The sequence below is a fragment of the Manacus vitellinus genome, unplaced genomic scaffold, assembly GCF_001715985.3.
Source record: "Manacus vitellinus isolate BGI_N305 unplaced genomic scaffold, ASM171598v3 scaffold_39_pilon, whole genome shotgun sequence".
Classification (NCBI taxonomy): Eukaryota; Metazoa; Chordata; class Aves; order Passeriformes; family Pipridae; genus Manacus; species Manacus vitellinus.
In genome coordinates this window covers 5,588,540-5,613,909 of record NW_021940534.1, presented here as the reverse complement: position 1 = coordinate 5,613,909, position 25,370 = coordinate 5,588,540, and the positions used below count along the sequence as shown (strand labels likewise).

Below are 25,370 nucleotides of genomic sequence, written 5' to 3'. Positions count from 1 at the left end.
GTAACTTAATCCTAGTGAGTTAGTGATAAGTCTTTGCTCTCATCCCCTTCCTGAACCCCAAGAAAATTTCCCAGTGCACTTGTGTGTGTTGTGGTTTGCAGCACTCCATACTTGACCTCACTGAGTCAGGGGGAGCTGAGGATGCCTGGAGCTAACACTTGGCTGTCAGCCTCCACAGTTCTCTAGGTAGAACCAAAGCTAGATGATGAATATGACTGTGTGGTATATAAGTACAAGAGTGGCAATGCTATAACACTCTCTTATGCCAGAGGGATGATATTTATCCTGTGCTTATGTTTATTGTGTAGATTATGACCTCCAGGTTGCCCTTTCAGAAGCACTTTGTAGGTTAATGATAAAAAAATGGAGAGATGACCTTGTTCACCACTGGTTTGAAGATAACTATCTTGCTGAAGCTTTCAAAGAGATCAAGGACAGAGAATTTGAGACGGTGAGGGTCCTTGTTTTGAAAACAACATACTTGACAAGTCTGTATAGGGGCTAGTTTTGGTTGAGTTCAGTCAGGATGTCCTTGTAAGAAGTTTCTACAAAACTGACTTTATAAATACACAAAGTTACTTAGTTATTGAATTATTTGTGGATGGTGTGTTTTGGTTTTTTTCTATAATGACACATTGTTAAAATAGCTCTTCTAAGTTATTTTACTTACAAAAAAGTAAAATAAAAATTATAATAAATAATAAAACATAAATAAGTTTATGTTTGAAGGCTCACTGGTAGTAAATTGGGTCCAACCATTTGTAGCAACTTGAATGTTTCTTCCTCAGGGGCCTTTGGCATCACACTGACTAGTTAAAAGCTTCTAACTGGAGTAGAAGTCACACAGCCCGATAGAATAAGTATTTGCAAAGGAAATGCAGCCTGACTTTTTAATAATATGTCATTTGTCTTGAAGGACTGCAGAAAATTTCTTAACCTGCTGAATGAAAGGCTTGGGAATGAAAGAAGGTAAGCTGGGGACCAACAGAATAAACTGGTGCCCTCACTACTGCAGAGGGGAATAAACAGGATTGTAATTTGAGTTGGGTGATATTAAAAAGAAAAAAAAAGGATTTACGTCACATGTGAAGAATTAAATTGTTCTTAAGAAGGACATTTTATTCATTTTTATGGTGGTTTTTTGAAAGTAAAATCAATGAAGATAATGCATCACTACTAAAATACTATGGCCTCTTAAGCTTCTCCAATATTAATTTACTTTTAGAAATATTTTAATTATTTCTTGAACAATAAGATTGGTTATACTAATCTTATGAAAAATAAGATGATTTAAGTCAGGCTCTGATGCTGAATGTATCATGTGAAGTCTGCTTTTTTTCCAGAGTGTATTCTTTTCCATGCATATCTGCTTTTGCTGACACGAAGGAGGTAATAGCCCGTAAAGCTCTGACACGTTCCCTACACTGTTACTACTGCTGAAATGTTGATTTTTGTGGTAATTGTTTTTCCCCCTCCCTCTTTTTCATTGAAGAGCTCAATTTCTTAAAATGTAGAGTGTAACCTTCTATACTGGTTGGAAAGTTTGCTTGTTTGTCACTTAGCTCCCAATTTACAGCTGCTGACTTTGCTTTTGTATCAGCCAAAAGATAGAGGCAGCGCTTCTCTTCATGGTGATGACAGAAGGGAGAGCTCTAAAAAGAAACAGGAGGACAGGACAATGTTGATTCCTCCAGCAGAGCTGTTCTCAGAGTGCCAGAAAACAAGATTAGCCTGATGCCCATGTAGGAGAAGTCAGAGTTGCTGATCCTGCAGATTGCTCTAGTGGTCTTTAGTACGTGTACTGTGGCACCGTTCCTGGCAGTCATATCGAATCAACAACATGTAAATGGAAGCCAGTTCCACTGTTTCTGATTATTTCAACTGCTCAGAAACAGAAACAACTCCTATACCCTCTTCCTGGCACAAACATGTGGGTGTTTGTGTGCTGCCTTTCCCTTGGCTGATACAGAGCTGTGTCTGACATGGGTGTGGTTGGGTGAGCAGTAGCCTCACAGTTCGCAGGTTGATCTGAACTTTTATTTCTGCAAGATGTGCACATGGGTACACAGATATGTAAGGCAACACTTCCCAATTTTGTCTCATTAAAGAAAACTGAGAGTGATACAGCAGTTGTGGGGCGTTTCTGGGAACAACAGTACCGCTCTTCTTCCCCAGGTGAAGAAGCCATCAGATGAAAAACTGGAGGAGTTTTGGATTGACTTCAACACTGGCAGCCAGAGTGTGACTTTCTATGTGGATAGTAACGAGGTAATGGTAACAGCAAGGCCCAGGTGGCTTTGGGCTCAGCCTAAGGCTGTAGGCACTCACTTAGCCCTTCTGACATGTTGGCTTTGGTTTTCAAAGGGCTTTCTTTGGGACTCTGTGAGGCTGTCAAAAGAAGCTGTCAGCAGTTACAGGCTGGAGGGTAAGATTTTCCAACTGATGTTGTCTTCTCTCTGGCTATGGGTTCGTGAGACACATGGGGTCAGCCTAAAATCTCAGCACCACCATGTCTTCTCCTCCCTCCTTGCCTTTGATAGTCATCTTGCACTAGCTCTGCTTGTTGGACTGTGTGTGGGCCCACTGAGCACAGTAACTTACTCTCCCCTACCCAAGCAGGACAGGTTAAGGTATCAGTTTATAGATGTCCTAGGGAACAACATAATCATCAAGATCACCAATGGGAAGGAAATGAGTGAACAGAGTAACTGGAAATGCATAGGCAAGATGTAAAAGAGACTGTTCTGAAAATTCCAGGCACTTATTCAGTTATTTTGTGGTCGAGAGAAGTATGTCTTGATCTAAACCAGATTTAATTGCCTTTTATTTTATTTTCTTCTCAGAGGATGATGGACAAAAGATTGTTAAAATTTTTATGAAGAAACCTGCTGCTCTTACCAGAACAGAAGCAACCAAAATCAAACTGATTTTCAGTGCTGAGTTTGAAATCTTAGGTGTACTTAAAAAAGTCCTGGGTGATGAAAAATTTATGGTAAGCTCTTAATATGAGGGTTGGGGTTTTTTCTAAACTAGATTTTGCACTGGGCAAAACCATTCAGATTTCTGGGGTTTATGTTTGTGTGGTATCTTTGTTTATTTTTTCCATACCTCTTTATTATATATCTGTCTTTATAACACTCTATATAGATGCTCTTAGCTTTGGCCTGCAAGAGAAATTAGGCATCTTAGTAACGAAGTTTCAAAGGACTCAAAGTTATGGTTTAGAAGCTGGAAGGTTAAACTGATTTGTTAATGGATTTTATGTATTACTTTTGCTGAGCTTCTACAGTAGAAAATAAAGCCTACGGCATTTAGTTGTGTAACTTGAAGTCTAAACATGCTCTTACATATAGCTCCAAGTGTTGCATTGCACAAGATGAGCAAATTGTTACATAAGAACCTGGAAAAGAGAATAGGTGTGCTGCAAGATGCAAATCTTAGATTGACTTTGTAGCTAGTACTTCTAGATGAAGAGTAGAGTACTTCTAAAACCTAAAGTTTTTCTTCTAAGCCATTGTAAAAACATGGGCAATGTGTGTGACTTTTTTTTCTCAAATGTTAATACAGTTAATTTTTTACTCGTAATTGATCCACAGACTATGGAGATTGCAGAAAACCTTTGGCATGATAATAACCATGATATGGGGGCTGTCATTTGCCCTTGCAGGAGCCAAGACCTTTCCAAATTATCAACACAATTAGCATCCAATTATTTGTTGCTGGCAATTACCAACTGTTAATTTTGTTATTAAGTAGTTGACTTTACTAGATAAAGATGACTTTTTTAAGATCACTTTCACATGACATTAATTCACACCAGCAGATAAATGAGACTGAAGAGAAGTCTATCCATGCTGGGAAGCAAGCCAGGGAGAATGAAACAGGTGATTTTTTTTTTTTTTATTATCGTGTTATTTCATTAAATTTAAATATCTCAATTTTCAAATTATTGTTTTCAATTGCAGTCCACAGCTTGCAGTTAACCTCATTTAAAAAGAAAAAAAAGAAAAAAAACAAAAACAAAACAACAAAAAAACCCCCAAAACAAAAACAAACCAAACCCAAAACAAGCAATACCCAAACTCAATCTTCTACTGTTCCTTGTCTTGTGAGCTTGGTAACTGGTGCTCATGACAGATACTGAGTCCCTCTAGCCCAGGGAGTGCGGACTGGGCACCATGGGCCATGTGCTGCTGGTATTGCACGGGCAGGGGAACTGCTCAGTGATACAGGACCTGGATTTGGATCTGGCAGGCAGCCTTGCAAGGCACATCTTGGCTGCTGGCTGCCCACTGATGTGCAAAGAGTGTGCAGTAGTGTTTTTCCATCTGCAAGTGCAGTGGAATGCATCCTTCTGTCCTCCCCTCTTGCTTGCTCAATGCCTGGTTTCTGGTTTGGCCATGCTGTGTAGGTGCCTTTGGAAGTTTGCCTGTGGAAGGGGACAGTGGCATTGGTGTGGCCATGAAAGCACAGGTTCTCTGATGGATGAGTTCTTGCACCTTGGCCTTTAACAAGCTCTCCCCTGTACAGTGAGGTGCATGTGGTGAGGCAGCCTCTACCAAAGCTTTCTGCAGGGGAGTGGCTTCCGTTTCTTCTAGACAAGGTGATGTGCTAGAAAGTGGTGTGCTCCAGTCCCTTTACCCCACCTGGAGTGGATGATGCCCTGGAGATGCCTGATGCTGTTGTGGAAGAGCAGCAGGGGGAGCAGAAATGCTCACCTGTAGTCCCTGTTTGTAGGTAAAGATGAGCAGCAGCTCATCTCTGCAGGTGTCCTGCTGCTGTGTGAAGTGGCATTGTCAGTGCTGCCATGAATACCTTGTGCTGTAGGGCTGTCTTTGTGTGTGCTCCATCTACAAGTGTATCTGTGTGCCTTACAGAAACAAAGGCTCTTAGCTGGACCAGGAATAGCCATTAGTTGCTTATTCTCATCAGCCTATAGCCAATGCTTTGTATTTCTTTGAATTGGGCACGTTAGGTTTTCCATCATCAAATGGTGTAATTTCCTGTGCTGCCAGTGAGCATCTGCAAGATATTTCTTCCAGGATCATTTGGCTGAGTTTAATTATGTTCCAAATATTATAGATGTCAAGGGAGCTCAGAGCCTGAAGTACAGATGTCATGTTTGGGTGTCTGACCCAAAGGAGGGTCTATAAGGCCTGTACTTGTGCAAGAACAAGAGAAAGTAACTCCTTTCTTTCCTTTTATCCCCCTCTGAAATTCTTCTGTAAATCCCCACCATGGCTGTGACCCACAGTTTAATGAAAAGCTACTTTCAGCAAAAAAGGCAGGAGATGTGCATGATCAAAATTGGTTTGAAACAGGAAATGTTTTCTCAGACTAATATTGGTATCAAATTATTTGGAAGGTGGCACTTTTTTTTTTCCCTATAGTGATCTTTTATCTTTGAAGACTGGGACTTGTTCTTGCTGCAAAACTGGCTGTATTTCAGGTTTTAGAGTGATTACTTTTTGTGTGGATCACTCCGTGGTGTAAATTGCTTGACAGATATTTCCACATCTCCTAAAGCTGTGAACTCACAGCTCTTTCTACTGCTACCACCCACTGTCTTAGAATCAAATCAAGTTTGAAGAGCTCTTAGGATAGTTAACATTGTTTCTGTGACAATATTAAAAGCAAATTTTTATTTTCATCTAAGTTATTATGCACTTAAGGTTTTTCCAAGTGAATACTTGAAAGAACTACTTCCAGCTCTAAATATCTGAGGCCCTAACTTCTTCAGTAGTCCTTCCCATTTTCCTCCAGTTACAACCTAAAATGAGCTAGAATGGTAGTCCTCCAGATTCTGGAGGCACAGGTGAGCTTATTCCTTCATCAGTGTCCACTGTAATGCACGCAGAGGTACAAGGTGGGCACTGCAACTTGAAACAATCAAGGAGTACAAAGGGCAGAAGGTAGTAAACCTGTAGTGAAACATTTTGCAGTGCCTGGGAGAGATTCAATGAAGGGCAACAGAGACGGTGGAAGATCCCACTGCTTTAGTCAGACACAAACGGTTGTTCCATCTCTTCCAAAGCTTAGGAGTTAAGGTAGCGATAAGATGATAAACTTCAATGTATTTGTACAGTATGAGGGGCTTACATGGGGAAGGTTCAAGATACTGTTTTTTTAGCATTGCAATTCTGCACTGGGTAATTTGGAGATGGTTGTTTTTGTTCTATTAAACACGATCTTGAGATGTTTGTGCCTGGTAAGTTGTACTGTTACAACTTATGCATGAGTGTAATAATGGAAAAGGCAGGTAGTGAGTGTGTTCAGTTACTGCAATAGCATTCTCACACTGGTTGCTGTTCTGCAGTGATAGCTGAGTCTTCTAATGCACAAAGGAGGAAAGATCCCTCAAATTCTGAAAACATGGAGACTTTATCAGACAACTTAACCTCTGAGAAGAGCCAGCAGTTAACACACACAGTAGCAGTAAGTGTTTGGTGTATGGTGGAATGGTCCTTGTGCCCCTTTTCCCCCTTCTCCAGTCTGCTTTTTTATAGGTGGGGCTAAAACCTTCTTTCAAAGAAAACTGGTTTGTATCCAGTCAGCCCAAACATATGTCTCCAGAGCTGCAATTTTGACAAAACTGCTTTAAAAAGAAAAAAAAAGAAATTTTACTTCTTCTTGTAAGGGGATGGTGGGATGCCCTAAGTGAGAAACCCATGATATCACTTATATGCAGCCTAAAATGTTTTTATGTGTGGACAATGATGAATGTGTCATCCAGCTGTTGTCACAGACTGGCACTGAAAATCTGTTTCTAAAAATCCCCACTTTTTTTATTGATCATATGTACGTTCTGTTCATGGTTTCATGTCTCCGAGCAGAAAATGGTGAACTCTGGTGTTGCCGTGGTTACAGTGAGCCAGCAAACTGACCTGGAAGATGCTAACCAAGGCTCAGGTCAGGCTTCAGTTCCTAAAGTCTGATCCAGTTCAGTGTCACCCAGATGACATGTTGAAGCACCTGCTTTTGTGGGCCTTACAGCAAAAGTAGATAAAGATTTCATAGTAGTGCAGAGGCTAAAGCTATAGTTTCTTTGCCTTCTTCAGCCAAAAAGTCCAAAACTCCATCTCCAGGAATGAAAGCTAAGCCTAGGTGAGTGTCTTGCAGACGAAAAGTTGCAAAGGGGTTTTTTGTGTGTGGGGTTTGGTTTTTTGTTCCCTTCTCCTGGGGTTTTATTGCATATGATTTTGAGGCTTATTCCATCACTTATTAAATTAAAAAAAGATTCTGTTTTTCAGCCTGGATAGTAAGGCTGGATGCCTAGAGTTACAGCACTTTGGAGATGCTGAACAGTGATGCTGAGTTACTAGCTTGGCAGCTGCTTTGGTGTCACTTGTTTCTCATCAGAGATTTAATCCAAATGCAAGGTGATCACACAGCTAACTTAAGAGTTTAACTTCAGCTATGTGTGTAGCTTTTGCTATTAACTGGAGCTCAGCAAATATGAGGCTATTCATAATGGGGAACATGACTTTTGTGAAAGATCATGTGAATTTGAATTCTCCTTGGCATCAGTTACACCTTTCTTTTCCAGAGCTTTGGAGGACAGAATTCCTTGTAATTAAGGAGCTGGACTTCTGTAGAGTTACTGACTGACTTTCTTCCTTACACACCTAAACCATTGCTTTGATGCTAATTGGTGCAAGTTTTTTTTTCCCCTTACTACTTCACAGACTTTTTGGTCTCTAAATGAACAGCTCCCTCATGTGTCCTCTTGTCCCCAGTGAGAAGCCCCTAGAAGAAGAATCCAGGGAGGAGGAAACATCAAAGGTATGTTTGCCTTGGGGATCACCTGAGTGAAGAGATACGGGGCAGGGAAGAGATGTTCTGGTGGAGTTGCAGAAGAAAGCTGGGATGGGTTGACCCACTGATGCCCTTGAGCAGTGTACTGAGTCCATGCAGTGTCATACCTGATGTGATGTGCTGTTTAGCACCAGGAGTGAGCTGCAGAGGCAACAGCTACCAACCTCAGTCTAGAGTGGCCCAACCAGTTAATTCGAGCTCACTGGAGTGTATTCAGCACATATGCCCACCCCACAGCAGTGTGTTGTCCTTGTGTCTAGGAGTACAGTGGTGTGTGGGCATCCAGACCGGCTGTGTGGGGGACAAACTCACATGTCACAAGACTTGCACGCTGTCTGCAAGAGCAAATGTTTGCTTGCTGAATGGAACCTAGCCTTGGAAGTCTACAGACGTGTTTATTCACTTTTGTCTGAGCTCTAATGACCCTCCCATGACAGGTCTAGTGCTAGTTTTAGATTTTTAAATAAAATTAAATTTTTTTTAACTGCCGGTTCAAATGCTTTGTAACACTTGCCCACTCTGCAGTGAATTCAAAGCTTTTGAACTACTTTTTGTAATCCCACCCTCTTGCCCCCCCCCAGCTGTGGGAGTTCGTATACTCTCTGATAGGGAAGAACTGCAGGCAACAGTTGCGCCTGGATAGTAGTTGCAGTAGGAGGAAGGAAGTTTCCTGGCACACCTTATCTCTGCTTTTAGCAGGCTCTTGGATAAAAACATGACTTTGGGTATTGTCGTTTTAGCTCCTGGAACTCCCTCTTTTTCCAAAGGATGTTGCCTGGGAAAAGAGAAACAGGAAAACAAGTTTGGCCAAGCAAAGGGCTGAAGACAGGTATGAGCCCATGCAGAGACTGATGTACCAGGTGACTTTAGACCATTTCTAGTCCTCATGGGTGGGGGTGTCCCCATGGTGTGGGCTGTCTGAACAGAACAGGTAGTAAAACAAACAGGAGGCTATGAAGGGTCACAACTTGTCTCAATAGGACCCTTTGGGTCCCCAAAGTGATGAACACTTCAGAAACTAACCCTACTCTGCAAAAAATGACCTCTACCTCTGTGATACTATGTCACATTGGCTCTTACGTTTTTCCTTACCGAAATATAATCCTCCCATCCTCCAGTGAGTAGAGTTATGAGTGTCAACCTCTTTCACAAAGCTTTCTTGGATATTGTTCCAATATCCAGTGTCATGTGTGCTAGGGTTCCAGGGCAGTCTTTCTCTGTTTGTCTCCTCACATCCAAAGCTAGTGGCAGTGTGAGCAGAAGCACTCGAGGGGCTGGGGCCATTGCAATCTGAAAGTCTGACACGTGGCTTATTCCTCCTGTGGTCTCTGCCAAGTGTTGTGTTCGAGTTAATGCCTTCTGCTGGGTGGAAGAGCAAATGAACTGTATGTGAGGATCTCTGCTGCTGTTCTGGAGCTTCCTTGAGGCTTCCTGCTTCGGCCTACTGACTCTTAGCTCAAAAAAACCCCACGAGGGCTTAGATGAATTTTTTGATTGATTGTACGTAAGAATAGGAAAACTTGATGCAGAACTTCATCAGGACTACAAGTTGTGTGTTTTAGGACCAAATAATTTGGTGCCACAAATACCAGTTTTAAAACAGGAGTAGCATTGTAGAAGCTAGAGGTGAAGAACTACTTAGTTTGGTCATTCTGCTCCCTCTAGTGTTTCGTCTGGAAATGAGCGTGTCCTTCCCTCAGGAGGGGAGGCTTTAACGAGGAACTCAGTTCTTTGGTTTTCCCGTTCTTTCACTAATAAAGAGAGGGTGTACTGTTTGCTGAGCAATAGTTCTAGGATTTTTTTAAATAGTTACAATTTGGAGAAAGCAATAAAGGTACAGTTAAGTTTAAATGTTGAAAGACATGAAACCAAAATCTAGATGTACACAGAGAAGTAATTAGAGAACAAACATCGAATATTGGAATTTTCAAAAGGCAATTACATGGATTTTTTTAAAAATGCCTCAGATATTATATTTCCATTACTTATTTCTTCCTACCGTGTACTCTTATTGGTGATGTGGGGGGAAAATGTCCAATATGTAAACAGGGATAGACTAGTTTGTATCTTTTGAATATTTCTCCTAAAATAAGAGTTAAAATTGATAGATTGAAAGTCAAGACAGAGAACAAGAAAACTAGGTAGGAAAGGGGAAAGTGTTTTTGTAGAAGCTGTGAAAGCAGTCCATTTAGTCACAGAAAGTGTTTGAACCTGTAGTGGGAGAGTGGGACAGAAACAAACCACATTGTCACCCCCATAATCTTAGTGAAGTTCTACAAGGTGATTCTTCATGGTTGTGTGTCGCTTCCATATATATGTTGTCTTGCAGGAAGGAAGTCTTTGACTTTGAAAACTCAGACTCTTCAAGTCATGAAAAGGTAAAGTTGAGAACAGAAGTTGTTAAGAGCTATGGTCCCAACTCAACACCTAACAGAGTAGTAACTTGCAGGAGGGGACATAGTTTGCTGCAGAAATGCTGTAAGGATGGACACACTGTGATAGCAAAACAGACAACTGGGAATCTGAGACTTTTTTTGTTTGTGTGGTGGAAATGGATTTTTTATTTTTTTTGAGTAGGGAGAATGCTCATCACTACTTGAATTTTGCGGTGGGTAATGTATGATATCACCACAGAAATCTGAGCTGTTGCTTGAGTGAGGCCGTGGGGTATCTCTGTGATTGAAGGCCAGCCTTCCTTTGTGTTTTGCTGATTATCAAAAGCAGATTGCTGAGCATCTGCTTTGTGCTTCTAGGCTAGACAGAAGAGACTGAAATCCGTTTCAAGCCATGCTTTGCAAATTAGGAATCCCTGGTTAAAAGCCAGTCCTCACAAAAGTATTTTGGAAGTTCTGCTTGACTTATATTTTGCAGACCCTTGAAAAAATGAAAAATAGTGAGTTGCTTTGCTTGCTTTGAAACTTTGACCCGTGTGAGTTTTCTGAAGAAGTGTAAACGTGCTCCTGATGGCTTCCACCAAGGTGGCTCTGCTGCAGAAACCCTTTGGCTTTCAGCCTCTTTCCTAGTGTGAGAGATGTCACTGCCACCTGCTGCTGATTCTGTGGCAATGGGTGATGAATGGGACGCCCCAATTTTCTCTTCTAAACGGGACATTGCCCGATCCTTGCTACTGCCACTGGGTGTCAGCATAAATCCCTGTTCCATGGCATCCTGTCCCGCGTCCCAGCAGCCCCGTCCTAAGGCTGTCCAGGGACCGTGTTCTGTGTTTACACGTGCTACTAGCAGTGGTGTTATTGATTAAAATGATGTTTCTTATGACGTTAGTGCTTAAAATGAGCATTACTCATAAAGCAGGGAAAGGAGAAAGTACCTCTGTTTAAGACAAGAAGTGTTTGTCTATTATAATTTAGGACACTGTTTCAATCAACAAATTCCACTCCCTTAAAAGGTGAAATTTCCATGCTGGACTCCTGAGTTTGATACATATAATTATATAGATTATTTTATGGGGTAACCGGACTCAAAGACAAATATCTTCTTCTTTTTCAGGTTGCTGAAGCCAAAGGAAAGATTCTTGGTCAGAAAGCTTCTTCACAAAATCAGAGGTACAGGATCATACATGTACCATTTATCAACTTTTTGCTATGTGAAAAAGAGTTCATAGCTTTTGTTAAGCTTTTTTAAGTTAGGATCAAAAGCTTGTGTGATTTTTCTAATACAATAGTTCCTTGCTTAGCTACCACGGTACCTGTGGATGTTATTGGTACTAATTTTCAAATAGTAACTGAGAATATAAAGATTATGGGAAAGAATAGAGTCTCCTGTCTACTTTGATTATAATAAGATTTTAACATGACTTTAACTCTTAAATATCGTCCTTCTCTGATCGTATGTGTAAACTGCTGACTTAATTTTTGAAAAATGCTTAAACTCCCTGCCTTGCTTTGGCTGCCTCCCAGTTATAGCAAGCTGCCAGGAACTTGCACCTCTAAGTACGTAGGTTAATTTCTGTTTAAAAAAAAATGCTAATTTATAAATATCCCTGAGTTGCTACTTTCAAAAACCAAGCAAAGAAAAATTTGGCTAGTGACTGCACTTTAATAGTTTGGTTCTTGTGCTGATCTCTCAAGGAACCTTCCTGCGATTTCTGTTTGACTGTGCCCCTTCTGTGGTGTGCTACCATTAGTGTTCACTTGTCTAATTTGGGTCTTTATGTGCTACTTGGCAGGACTTATGAAGTAAAGAACAAGAACAAGGAATCAAACAAGCTCAAGAGAAGGCAGGTAGGTTTTCTGTGCTTTTTCATCCCTAGAGCCTTTGATTGCTGTCTTTGTCCATCTGTACAAATCTGTTGCACCCCTAAAGAGGCTGAGGTTTAAACCTTACCCGGGGCAGAGGTGGAGGAATATGAACCTGGTAGTCTCTAAATAGCCTGTTTGTTGCTACTGAAAGCAGCACTCAGGGTGCACCATCACTGCCAGCAAGCGAATTGTCTGCTACATTTTTTTTTGCCCCACTGATGTGCTGTTGGCTGCAGCTCAGGCATGCTGAAGTTTTCCTTCTTGCAAGAGCACTTTTAAACACAGGAAAGGGGGGAAGAAGAGGAAGGAGGATGCTGTAAAAACTCCATATTGGCAAAGGGCAATCATCTGCCTCTCAGTGTTTTTATGCTGGTGGTTTGACAGCTAACTGTGACTGTTTTGGCAGATTTCACAGCTTAAAATGCTTTACGTATTGCACTGTGGGGAGGAAGAAATGGAGTAACTTGATAGTAGTTGAAGGGGAATGGCTGAGGGTCTTCTCAGTGAGCTGATTAAGCAGAACTCACTCTTAAGAGGGTCTTTAGTCCAGTTACAGGAAACATCTTTTTTCGGAAAGCAACAATGAAAATACAAGCACCGGTCAGAGTGAAAAAAGCTGGATCCTTGACTCTCAAATACAGTCGGTGCCAAAATCTGTTGACTATACCCGAAAAAGAACAAGGGTGAGAAGTAAATTGAAAGGTAAGTGTAGTCCCCTATTGACATTTAGCTATGCATGATGTGCTGTGCTGTGCTGCAGAAAAGCAAATGGCTGGTGATGGTTTGAGAGTGTTCAGCCAAATCCTGATCCTCCAGAGTGGGAGGGAGCAGGTTCGAGGCTGGCAGCAAGGGGTGCCCTGTGGAGGAGGTGCATTGCGCACTCTTGTGCTTGAGCTGGTCTCTGGTTCTCTTGCCAGAGTGGGGTTGAAATATCTGGGTGGAAAGCTGGCACTTAAACATCTGTGTGGGTGTAGCCCTCTGTGTGTTGATGGTGAAGGGCCCCTGAGTCCCGAGCTGGTGGCTGTGTTGGTGCTCTTGAACACAACAGGAAGAAGATCTCTTTAAAGCTGCCACACCTCCTCCCTATAACTTTCCTCTCCTCATCTCCCCAGAAACATGATTGACTTGGCAAGTAAACCTTGAAAAACCTGACAGTTTGCAGACCATGGCACTCTGCTCCCTTAGATAGTTGGTCTGATAGACCAACTGTCCTCTTAGAAATAATCACATTTGATTTTGCAAATCACGGATAGCATTCTCTGCTCAGACCTGCCCAAGAGCAAACCTCCCCTACAGCCTGCTCCATGGCCATCTACTGCTGTCATCTCCAAATGCAAACCGAATTGCTCTGAATGAGATGGAATGTGTCTGTCCCATTCATGGAGAATGATGCTTTCTCAGGTAGCTGTTGGATTCAGTGGGAATGAAAAAGCAAAAGAAAGTTGAGGTTGACATTATCCTTTTTACCGTGTTTCCTTGGGAGTTGTTCTCACTCCAGTGTCAGCCCACACATCCTGCCTAGGACTTAGGGGCCATCAGACAAGATGCAGAGCCTGCCTTTTTTCTTGGCTGTTCTGGATGCAGTGAGTTGTGTATGTTTGCATCATTGTATCTGGCTTTGTTAGAGAAAGGGCTTTGTTAGTAAAAGGGTGTTTTTTGAAGCTTACTGTAAGTTTTGTGGCATTCAATCTTGCAAATGCCCAGAAAACCAAACTGAAAAGGTTAGCATCATGGCTAACTCAGGTAACAGGGTAAAGTACACACTTAACTTTGTAACCAGGTAAGCTTTTTTCCTTGCAGTGCTTCCAATGTCTTCCGCAAGTAGTGGCAGTGACTACGCGTCAAAGAAGGTAAGGTGGTGTCATGCTTAGGTGTCTCAGATTTAAAAACATACATGTAAAATATGTATAAATGAGTGAGAATTAAATAAATTGGTGCTATCTTTCTTCTCAAATGTTCTGATGGACGGATTTGTCTAAGCATTGCTGAGACTGTACTGGTCTACTAGAGGAGGTCTTAAGAAAACATGGGAAACTTTGTAGAAACAACTGTGTCTGAGTCCTGAGCATGTTGTCCTGGAGTGATATTTACCTTTGACAAGTGAAAAATTGGACTTGGTGTGACACTTGCCTTGACACAGCTGCCTATCTAAATACCTGCAGAAATCCCAGCTGGGCCCTACAAGGCTGTGTCCCCATGCTGTCTTCTGCCCTGTATTGTGCAGTGCCTTGGGAAAGCTCGCGTTCACCTCTGCTTTGATGGCAATTTTCAGAGCTTTTATTCCAAGTCCTGTGCTCACACCACAAGTCCTGGTTCATGCATCATCGTTCTCTGCTTTCAGCTATAGCTCTGGGAAAACTAACAGTGGATTATGTAGCAATGGAGGATTTGGTGGACCAGACATACATCAAGCAAATAAAATAAAATTGAGTTATGTCAGGCTTTTCCATTGCCCAGCTGTTAAATGCCACGTATGAAATATATCTCAATCAAAATATATTTGAAATACAGAAAGTTTTGAAAAAAACTCTCCAGAACACTTAGTTGCTTTAAAAGCTTTTATTTTCCTCTGGAAAAATTTTCTTTACTCCCTTGACTATAATGCTTCTATTCTGCTTATTAAAAATATCAAATGTACAGCTCTGGTGGCTAAAGGGAAAAGTGATGCATGCATTGAACTTCAGGGCACAGGTCTCCTTCAGTGTTAGAGAGCCATCAGTATGTTAGGCATATTTCAAGTGTATCTCTGCCCTTAGTGTACGTAAAAAACCAAACCAACAAACTAAAACAACAACCCAGGCCCCTAGTTCTTTAGTAATGTTTAAATAAAATAAATGCTTAGACTTTGTTTTGTTTCAGGGGGGAGAATCAAGGAAAAGAATTAAAAAGGAGATGCTAAGGGAAAAAAGCAGATTTAGCGCCAAGGGAGGTGATTTACCTACAGTGGATCATGCTGGTATTTCTATTTTAATCTTCTTCAGTGGATTAGAAAAGCTGTTTTGATACATATGGGTCTCTACTTTTTGGGTTGGTTTTTCTTCTTGATTTTGCTGTTTGCGTTCACATTTTCTTCATAAGCATTCTACTTGGTGATATTTTTTGTAAGGGCTGGATATTGTTTGCATGGATACTCTTATGCAGGGAGAACATTAGTTGGGGCTAGTGAGAGGTGAAGGAAAGAACTTAATTGACAGCCACGAAGAAAACAGCCTTTGGACTGAGTTTGAACCACCATCTCTTCCCTGTGTAAAGAGATAAAGAAGAGGGTGGAGATTTTTTTGTTGTTGTTGTCATTAAATTGAGGTTCCTAGTCAATGCAGGATTCAACCTCTGTTGCCTGTGTCATTTGACTGGTCTCTCATGCAGATGAAACGCTCTCAAAAGAGCCCAAAGAGGATTCGCTATCACCAGGTGTGTCTGCCAGGGGCTATTCCAGTGATGTGGAGAAGGCTGTGCAGGTGCAGTATGCAGTGCTTACACTCCTTCCAGTCTGCTGTCAGGCTACTTCTCATCTAAAACCAATGCATCGTGTCACTTTTTTTCCTATAACTAGACAGATCCCTGACAGCTTGCCTGCAGTGCAAGGTGGATACCTTCTTACTTTGTTTTCTTTCTCTCCTTAGAAGTTACATGAAGCACCTGGAAATTTGACTAGAGAAGAAGAAAGTACTAAGCGGAAGGACTCAGGTTTGTTATTCTTGATAATATGGAAGGGTTGTTAAAAAGCAGAAAGGGGCATTGCCAAAGCATTATTTCCTTTCAAAGACAAAATAGCACTGACTTTTCTTGAGATAATTTTTTGCTAAGTTCTCTTTCTCTGTTTTGTATATTATGACAGACTATGGTAAGATGATTTTATATACATGCTTGAATTCATTGCCAATCCCTAAATCCTGTTCTTGATCACAGGGGAACTTGTTGTGTAACTATTAAGAGCTGGGGATTTGCAAACTAGTGACCCAAGAGACACACAGAACATACTTTTTAATGGTTTGAAGATGCACTGCAGCTTCAGTTTAAAAAGAACAAGCCTTTCTTAAAGTTGTTGACTTTATACCTAAGAGCAGAGACACAGACCATTGCTATAAGCATTTGGTAAATGATGACTTGGGTAATGCTTATTACTACTGTAGCTTTTTTTTTGGATAGGTGACTTAAGGAATTTTTTTTAATGAAACTGAATCTACATAAACTAAGTCAGAATTGCAGCACAGTCTCTTTGTGATTGGAAACAACCAAACTTCAAGAAAGTTGAGCAGCAATGGATTGTTTTCATACTAATCTTCTCAATACTGGTCTAGTTTTGAGAGACTGTCTTGAAGTTATTGCTGTGACTATGAATCAAGTCACTGAACAAAAGCGTCCCTTTTCTAATGACCTGGCTATATTTGCGTTCCCTATATATCTCTTACCTGTCCTGCAGTTTCAAAATACACTGCCACTGCACCAACAAATCTGCTTAATTTTAGGGGAAGATAAGTGCTGCAGACTTGATTTTTTTTTATCACTGTTTACTGTACAGCCTTACCATTGGACAGGAGTTGATGCCGTGAGAAGGCACAAGTAGGCTTATGTTCAGAAATTTCAAGTGTGACCTGTGACTGCATTTGAATTCTTTCTTTATGAACCCAAAATCTGCTTCAGGATGCTTCTTGTGTTCTGACTGTCCTCCTTGTCTTGGGCTCCCACCACCTTCCTTTCTGCACTATGGAGACTGCAGTCATCGCTGGTCAAACACATCTCTCACTGAGGTTGAGAAAAGTATTAGTGAGACAAAGGGATGGGTTTTTTTCCTTTTAGGCAAATTTTCCTTAAAATACAGGCTGTAGTCTCCCTCAGCATGTTCCTAAGATTTTTTCTGGATTAAAAGCTATTGTACAGCAACTCTAGTGAAGGTGCAGAAAGGTGGCTGTTATGTGTGTGGTTAGGTATTTTTCCCCGCTATTGTGTTTATGCATGGGTTTTGGGTTTTGGTTTTGGTTTTTTCTTGTGAGGAGAAGCTGGAATTAGCTTAGTAACATAAAAAGATCGCAAACTTTGGTTGGAAGTGTGAAGAAGCTGGACAAGAGGTTTTTTATGGTTAGAGTAACAGGTCAAGAGAGCAAATTATCTTTAAGATGGAGACATGTTAGCTTCCAGATATCTGCATAACACTAGGCAGTCTAGTTGCCTGCTTTTGCAAGGGAAGATGCTTGCTAGTGAAGTCTTATCCTGTCCTGTAAGTGTGATTTCAGATGCTAAAATGAAGTTGCCTGCTTTTCTGAAGCATTGGTAATTCCAATGGTGGTTTCTGCTTGAGCAGATACTGTCATGTACCTCATGCAGAAGAACTGGTCTTTTCTGAAATATTTTCTCTTCTCTTTCCAGATATATTAGAAAGCACTGTCGTAAAAAAACTTAAATTTTCCAGCTGGGAGACAAATCATTCATCTTCTGACACTAACTATAAACCAAGGAAAATTTTTGATTCAGTAGAAGAGGAAGCAGAGATCCAAAAAGGTAAAGTCAAGTTGGCAATTAAAGTGAAATGCTTTCAGCTTTTCTTTTGTAATAGTAGAAATCATAGTCATATGGAAGCTTGAAGAGATGTGTCTGTAGCAAGGCTAACTTCTCCAAAGTCCAAAATTAACAGAAGGTGCATATTGCATCACTGTCATTGGAACCATATGTGGAGGTGTGAATGACGAAATTTGGGTTCCGCTCAGTAAGCTGCTCAATGATATCCACACTTTCTAGTCTTCCTGAATAGTGACTGTCTAGAGCTATTAAAAAAAACCAAAACAAAACAAACCAACCAAACAAAAAAAACCCAACAAAACACAGGAGCTGAAAAAAAAGCATGCAGATAATGGACAGAGTAACTGCAAAACACTGCTAACTCCAAACACAAGGGGATTAGGCTTTCTTTGCAATGAATAAGTAGAAGACAGGAAAACAGTGGTGACTTTTTTTTTTTTTAAATTCCCTTTTGCCTTACTGTCTGTAAATATACTGCTCTTTGTGTTGCTCTATTGTGCCTCTTGTTCCGTGCTGCTAACAAGTATTTCTCAGTGGAGTTTTGGGCCAGTTTTCCTCCTGCTTATGAGCTCTAGAAGAACAAGACTCAAATTCCAACTCTATAACAAAAGTTGGTGCTTACATGAATGACAAACCCTTCAGTAGCAGGAAGGCTTATATTCCAATAAGCCCTCCAGCGTGATGCTAACTGGGCATACACTTCCTCCTAGGTCAGGAAATGGATGATAGTGTGGGTGATGTGTTTTTTTCCAAGATGCAACATGAAGACTTCAGTCATTCAGGAGTTATTACTGCATTTGAAAGCTTTGTTGACCAGCTGAAGAAACTATTCTGGGTAATGTGTGCTCTCTTACTGTGTGTGGCAATTTATCATATTATGTGAAATTACCTTTTTATCTCCAGAGGAGTTGGTGCAAATATCAGATATTTATTTTTTTGCCCAAGACCAGGGCTTTGGCTGAAGCGTTTGTTAGTCTGAAGCTCTTAGAAGTGTTCTACGTAACCTGTATATTCTGAGAAATGTTACAGGGAAGACATAAAGGAAGTTTTAATTAGCTTTTTCCTTCTTTTTGTCTCTAAATGTAGGTTGGAACATCAGACTTGGTTAGGCACTTTAAATACTTTCCTCAGAGGGGAGGGATCAAAACTTTTTCAAAAGTAACCCAGTGTAGTGACAGTGTACCTATGCTGGAACTGTGGGTCATTTTCCTCATGAACACATACCAAAAATAGAAAAACTCCCTTTTGGAGCATAGAGCAGTTTCACTGAAATGTAAGATCAAGCAACTTTTTCATGATGAAAACCAGAAAGCAATACAGGCTGCACCTATTGACTAGAACATGCATAGATCCATAAGGACATGCTTTGAAATTAATGGTATGTGGAAGTGTTAGCTGCACAGTTTGTCATGAACTGTCTATTTGTGGTTCACTCAACTGTACAGACCTACTTAAGATGCAAGCAATCAACTGCTACTGTTGATTTAGCTATAACAAGTAATGTGGACATTAAACCAAGTTTAATATGACAGAACAGTGTCTGACCCATTAGAAAATCTTCTTGTGGTCAAAAGCTTTGAACAAACCATATGTGGCAGAGCAGACTTATAGTGAGTGGTTTTGTTGTTAGGTTGTTTTGTTTTGTTTTGTTTTGTTTTTTTTTTCCTTTCCAGCTAGTGCTAGGTATTCACACTAAGCTTTTTGGTACTAAATCCTTGAATCAAGGCTGAAGGTGGATGCATTTACAAATCAGTTAAGATTAAAATGCACACTGCCTGTATAAATGTTGACCTGAAATAGTGCTAACAAAGACCTAGTTTTGGGTAGCTGTTAAGTGTGTTGAAGTATAGGTGAAGCTTGTCTCTTCACTGATGGGATAACATGACCCAGACCTGAAGTTACCTGGGTTACACAGAGGCTTGTTGGTGTAACTAGTGTGGCTGAATGAAGTCAGTTCATATTTGTAGTACCTATATGTCACCTCACTGCTGTTTAAATTTGACTTATGATGGTTTCTGCTAAGCTGAATGACAGCCCACAGAGGGATTTGCATTCCAGGGGAAGGTTTTGCAAACTAGACTTACAGGTTTTGGCCTAGGGCATTGCCCATCCCTAAAGGTGCATTCTGTGGCTAGGCCCGGTACAAAAGGATGGAGATCAGCACACAGAATGCCCTGAGATCTTCGGAGAAGAACTTGTCTGCCCTGCTGAACCAGATACACCAGTGCAGGTAAGCTGTCTGGTGCTGGCTGAAAACAGTTTCAATTTTGTGTAAATTTTAATTGATAGGGAAAGCAAACCTGACAGTCAGCTACTGCCCTTATGGTTTGTAAGGCAAAATAGCTTGTGTGTGTCCCTTTTTTTGTTTTATTTTGTTTTTCTGCAAGAAAACTTTCAAAAATGTAGCTCCTGAGATTGATCCTGATTTTTTCTGTAGGAGAAGAGTGGATGGATTCATTAATGCAAAGCAAGCTTGAGTTACAAGCAGTTGATGAAGCAGTCCTTGAACTATCTTGTGGTTGTCATCAGTGTTCACAAATCTATTTAAAAATTCTCTTCTTACACTTTTTTTGTTTCTGTTTCTAAATTGTTTAAGAAAGAAGCCAGGTTCTGATTTACTTAATGAAGTGAGGGAGAAGAAAAGGGATCTGTTATAGGCCCATTTCTGTAGATTGTTTCCATGTGCATGAAATAAGTGCCAGAAGTGGGCTATACAGGCATTCACCAGTTTGGGCTTTAGGAAAGCCATTTTGCTTTACAGGTTGTCAAATTTCTTAGATAGGAGATAGATAAAAAAATCAATTCTAATATTTGTGGGTTTGTTATAAGTGAAATACAAGCACAGTCTAAGAAGTAGTTAAGTCTATCAGACCTCTGTATCCACTACACAGTCAGTTTACAGGATTTAGAGCAAATGTAGTACGAAATAATAGCTCCTAAAGTGAAAAATTCCTAGTATCAATAGGACCTCTGTGAGTTGAATTTGCTTGCCATTAAGGTGCATGGAGAAGTTTGAGTTCCAAAAGAAAAAAAATTAATGTTTTGGGGTGGAAGGTAAGAGTTGATGGCAGTGAGCTGCTGCCACGTTTTGATGTTGCTAACTAAGTAACCTGGATCCAACCAGAGTCACAGGATAGTGGAGACAGAGCTGTGCCAAATTTGTCCTACCTCACTGCCAAGGGAATGGTGGCAAACTCAAGTGGATAAGGGTGTTGCTGGTTAAGGTTTAGAAATTGATGGCATCTGTGACAACACTGTATGTATCAAATCCGTGGTAGGAAAATCCATTAGACATTGTGTCAAGATAGAATCATAGAATGGTTTGGGTTGGAAGGGACCTTAGAGAAGTCTTCAGCTTGGGAAATCTCTGCCGAACTTCCTGGAGGCTGGGAGAAGTATTTGGGAGTCAAATCTGCCCCATGTAGTTCAGCAGGGACATTTGCTTCTGCCAGAGTTAGGCTTGGTGCTGAAGGGGTTGTCATCCACCTCGTGTGACCGCACATTAAAGTGTCAAACTTGTTTCTGTTCTCCATTGCTAGGCTTAATAAACTTGAGACCTTCCAGAAGATTGTTGTTGACGAGCTTTCCAGTCTTGAGAAGGAAACTCAAACTTTAGCCAACATGGAGAAGGATGCAGTGGTGCGTATGACTTCTCGTGTATCAGCCTAGTGAGGTACTCCTTCCCAAGTAACGGGGGTTTCCTTTGGGTCTCTTTTTAGGACTTCTGGAATGCACATCTACTCAAACTGAATTCTTTCTGCAACCAGCAAAAACAAAGGTACATCTCTGCCAGCTGTCTTGCATGCTCACAAGTCCTCCAATGGTCATAGAGGGTATTAGTTAGGCTGACAGTACCCTTGCTGGTATATGGAAAAGGATTCTAAAACCTGTATTGCTTCTCCACCTGGTGTCCTTTGACGGAGCCTTTGCAGCCTTGTGAGGGTTTTCAGTTGGAACTAGAGTGCAATGAGGGACTCTGTGTGGGAAGTTGTGCAGGAGAGGCACAAACCTCAAGAGACCTGTACCCAGATCTGGAACAAGGTGCAATGCACTCTCTGGATGTGACTTTATCTAGAGGTCAGAGGAGGTGGAAGACGATCATTTCTTATGTAAAAGATGCTGTTGGTGCGAGTGCTGGGTAAAAAGCTGCAATTCTCAGGCTTATTTTTAATGGTAAATATCTCTGTTCAAGTTTCATCAGTAAGTACTAATTGCTTCACAGAAAAACTAGCCAAGCTTGATTTTCTTTCAGAATTGAGTCTGTTGACTCAGCCGTGGGTGAATCAGAGAAGAGTTTTGCCGACAATATCCAGAATACAACAGTACGGTACACGTGATACAAAAGCAGCTCTGTGTGGGTGGTGGACTGAGCTCTGATCAAGTGTTGGAAGTGAGAAAATGAAACTGAATTCTTCAGAGGGGAAGCCTTTGTTTTTTGGGACTGGTTCTTTTTGGGACCTCTGGTCCTGATGCATGGAAAGCATCAAGAAAGCAGTGTTTGCCCAGCTGTGAACTAGGGGAAGTAGTCAAAAAGCACTTGCCTAAGGGAGAAGACAAGGACAAGGACTATGAGATTGTGATGCTTCTCCTGGGTTCACAATTTGGGGATTTGTTCATCCTGAGGGTGGTTTCTGTGCAGTTAGTGGTTCTTAATGCATTTGGCCTTGGAGTTGTGCATCCATGAAAACCTGTGACTAAGAGCTCTGCAGTTTAACAACACCTTGCATGCTTTCTTTCACCTGCTCTTTGAGTCTGGCAACTTCTAGCCTCGATGCCTTCAAGTTTAATTTCTAAAAATTAATTTTTTTTGTTTACCTTGTATCCTGGTTAAATATCTGTTGAAATTCTTAAACTCTTCAGAGTCTAATCACTAACTTATGCCCTTGTTTGAATTTATAATTAAGCTGAATACTTTGCTAACTTCGATACAATGCTTAGTTTCTATCTGGTTCACCCCATCACATGGGCATGTATTTTTTTCTACTGCTGCTGTTCCAGCTTTCATGCACAGGTCTGATGTCTTTGAGAGTCTAGCATTCCTGCAATAAGAGCAGTGGATTACTATGATGTGTGTGATGCCACGTGTCTGCACTGCAGAGGGCTGAAGAAAGCTCCCTGCTTGAAGGAACTGTGGTCGCCCCAGTGGACTGGGCCTGGGATTTTTAGAAAACATGCTGAAAAGCAATGGCTTGTTTCTTTTAGCTATTAAAACTGGAATCCTGAGCCTTTCCAAAGGGAAAGGTTTCCATTATGAGCATTGAGTTGCTGAGGGACAGAGGTGCCACTGGGAGAAGGACACTTTTAGAGAGAGCAGGGCTGAGAAAGGGGCAAACATGTCATGGGAGCTGCTCATCCTGCAGCACTTGTTCGAGGATAGGTGCTTGAGAATTAAAAGCTGAGTCTAAATGTGCTTCCAGGACCTTTGCAGTTTCTTGTCTTGTACTATTTCTATGTTTGTACAAGCTTTTGAAATGCTTTCTTACTTTTTTTTGTTCTTCCCTGCAGTACGAACACCCAATGAAGAAGGCAGAAGAAAGCAATGTGTTCGTGGTTCCTTCTGACTAGCAACCCCCTGAATTCATTATTACTCTTAAATTTTGAACACCTTGTGTATGCAGCATAGAGAAGATGGTTCTGTGAAGGATCGACATTGAACCTTTTTTCTTTTTTTTGCCTAAAAAGAATATACACTGCTAAGTGGTCCAGTTATGATCCCTGTGTTGATAACAACTTTTTCTGAAAAGTTGCAAGATGGGTCCCTCACATATAAAAGAAATTTAAAAAATTATCTAAAGATAATGATTTGTCCACCAAACGGATGGATATACTGCCTTACTTTGAGTGTTCTGCTGATTGATTCTAAGTAAAATATTGTTTGCATAGATTAACAATTTTGTTTTCTTCAAAATGATGCACTGTGCATGGCTGGAAAGGTACTCTAGAGACCTGTGTTCCTTGCATGGGATGTGTTAGGCATAGCCTTTCCTGTGTGCAGCAGCAGTGAGGGAACTGCTGCCTTGACACCATTGCCACTCAATTCTGGGCTGCAAAGTTGAAAGCTGAGAGGAATCTACTAGCCAGATGCCTGATGGCAAACTGGAGACTGTAGAGGGCAAGAAATTTGGAGCATTGAAGAGAAAATGGCAAGTGAGGCTGGAGAAAGTATTTCTGCAACCAGTGACTTTTGGCTTCAAGGAGAATTCAAAGTACAGTGACCAGTGCTAGGATTAGACAAAATAGCATCAAAAGTCTCTTGAAAGCAAGCCACAGATAAACCATGCGATGTAATATTTTCCTATGCTTTGACAGAGTTCCCCAAGTGATATTGCTCTTCACAAAATGTTGCAGACACAGCATTATAGTGCTAGGGCACTGTAATGAATTTGTAGGAACATGCCATGTTTCCCAGCTTTGGGTTTCTATCTACTTACCTTGTAAACCAACCTCAGATTACTGTGTGGGTTAGAGTCGAGGGAATCTTCCCCTGCACACAATGAAGCTTCATAACAAAAGCCCAAACCCTGACAGGGTTTGTTTCACCACTGAAACAGCGGGGTGATGCTGTTCCTTCTTGACAAGGTCATGCAGGCTAGCGCCAGCACAGAAAACAAGAAGAAGCTGCTGTTGCTATTGCTTTACCATTTTATGCCTATTCCTTTAGCTTAAGTACTCCTGACTGGAGTTGACATGAGATGAAACTTGTTTAACCATGTCAAGGGGTGGTTGGTGCTTTCCTTCTAGGATGGTTTAAAAGAAAAGACTGTTTCAACCCTGCCCTTTCCAAAGCTCCAGATCCACTGGTCTGCCTTCTCCTATTCACAATGTTAAGGGCTGTAACCCTGATTTCACATTCAGTGGTTTGTGTTTGTTTCTTTGCAGCCTGGCCCTGACTATGCTGCACCCTCCTGCTGCTTTTCAGTGTCTTTAAAGTCTTTACAGCTGTTGTTTGAAAATCTAGGCTCTCAAAGCACTCAAAGTGAATTTTGAGAGATGAAGCTTTAACTTCTGTGAACAGCTCTGCTTCTGTCTGGTAATACTCTTTAGTTTTGCATCCCAGTAGCAAAATTTTCAGCATCCTCTGTCCCACTAGTGGGATGGTATGCTGTGGTGGCACCAGAAGTGACATTAATCGAAACAGGCTTTAAGATATCAGCCTGAATAATCTGAGGATGTCTTCCTATGGCCTGGCTGTACCCGGCCCTAAATTTGTGGCTCTTACTACCTGAGTAGTGATGCAAGGTCCTAACCCTAGGGGTGTGATAAGACTTAAACTGCCCTGTTGCTTTTTATTGTAATCCACAATTCACACTGGTGAAAATAAAGGGATGCTTTTTGTAATGTTACTCCCAGTACCAAGGTGAACCTTCTACTAGTTCCCACCTAAATGTCTACATTCCATGGTTTTATTCCTCATGACCTGGCCAAACATGATGATGCAACCAGGCCTATTAAGGTGCTTGATGTGAAGCAGACCTAAGAATTGAGATGAGCTGGCCACACTGTGGCTGTTCTTATATACTGAATTCTGCAAAGCCATTCTGTAACCTGTAACTATAACGCTTGGAAGGTGAGTATTGAGCACTTCAAAAGGCATGGATAAAGGAAAGATCAGGGTTCCTTACTTATTAAAAATGTTGTATGCATCTATACTTGCTTTTAACTGTTTCATTGGAAAAGTCTAAACCCTAAGAGGCTGCTTTTAGTGATGGATATGGGAGAGCAGAAAGGGATGTCATAGCACTTAGATACCTTCTACTCCTGCACTTCTCTTTCTATCCC

The 25,370-nt window shown here is 41.1% G+C and overlaps 1 protein-coding gene across 1 annotated transcript in view; it reads left to right on the top strand.

Moving 5' to 3' along the window:
• SYCP2L (synaptonemal complex protein 2 like) overlaps window positions 1-23,156 on the top strand; it is a 29,962-nt gene extending 6,806 nt beyond the window's left edge. Inside the window, exons 11-37 of the mRNA XM_029961688.1 lie at window positions 309-451; window positions 917-969; window positions 1,344-1,389; window positions 2,176-2,268; window positions 2,365-2,425; window positions 2,844-2,992; window positions 3,824-3,884; window positions 6,317-6,441; window positions 6,831-6,929; window positions 7,028-7,104; window positions 7,737-7,782; window positions 8,583-8,644; window positions 10,145-10,193; window positions 11,323-11,378; window positions 11,449-11,457; window positions 12,625-12,776; window positions 13,875-13,924; window positions 14,934-15,030; window positions 15,441-15,532; window positions 15,698-15,761; window positions 17,442-17,573; window positions 18,302-18,426; window positions 19,727-19,821; window positions 21,131-21,230; window positions 21,311-21,369; window positions 21,844-21,913; window positions 23,097-23,156. Coding sequence (XP_029817548.1) covers window positions 309-451; window positions 917-969; window positions 1,344-1,389; window positions 2,176-2,268; window positions 2,365-2,425; window positions 2,844-2,992; window positions 3,824-3,884; window positions 6,317-6,441; window positions 6,831-6,929; window positions 7,028-7,104; window positions 7,737-7,782; window positions 8,583-8,644; window positions 10,145-10,193; window positions 11,323-11,378; window positions 11,449-11,457; window positions 12,625-12,776; window positions 13,875-13,924; window positions 14,934-15,030; window positions 15,441-15,532; window positions 15,698-15,761; window positions 17,442-17,573; window positions 18,302-18,426; window positions 19,727-19,821; window positions 21,131-21,230; window positions 21,311-21,369; window positions 21,844-21,913; window positions 23,097-23,156 — 2,225 coding nt within the window. The remainder of the gene's footprint in view (window positions 1-308; window positions 452-916; window positions 970-1,343; window positions 1,390-2,175; window positions 2,269-2,364; window positions 2,426-2,843; window positions 2,993-3,823; window positions 3,885-6,316; window positions 6,442-6,830; window positions 6,930-7,027; window positions 7,105-7,736; window positions 7,783-8,582; window positions 8,645-10,144; window positions 10,194-11,322; window positions 11,379-11,448; window positions 11,458-12,624; window positions 12,777-13,874; window positions 13,925-14,933; window positions 15,031-15,440; window positions 15,533-15,697; window positions 15,762-17,441; window positions 17,574-18,301; window positions 18,427-19,726; window positions 19,822-21,130; window positions 21,231-21,310; window positions 21,370-21,843; window positions 21,914-23,096) is intronic.
• The last annotated feature ends 2,214 nt before the right edge of the window (window positions 23,157-25,370 follow it).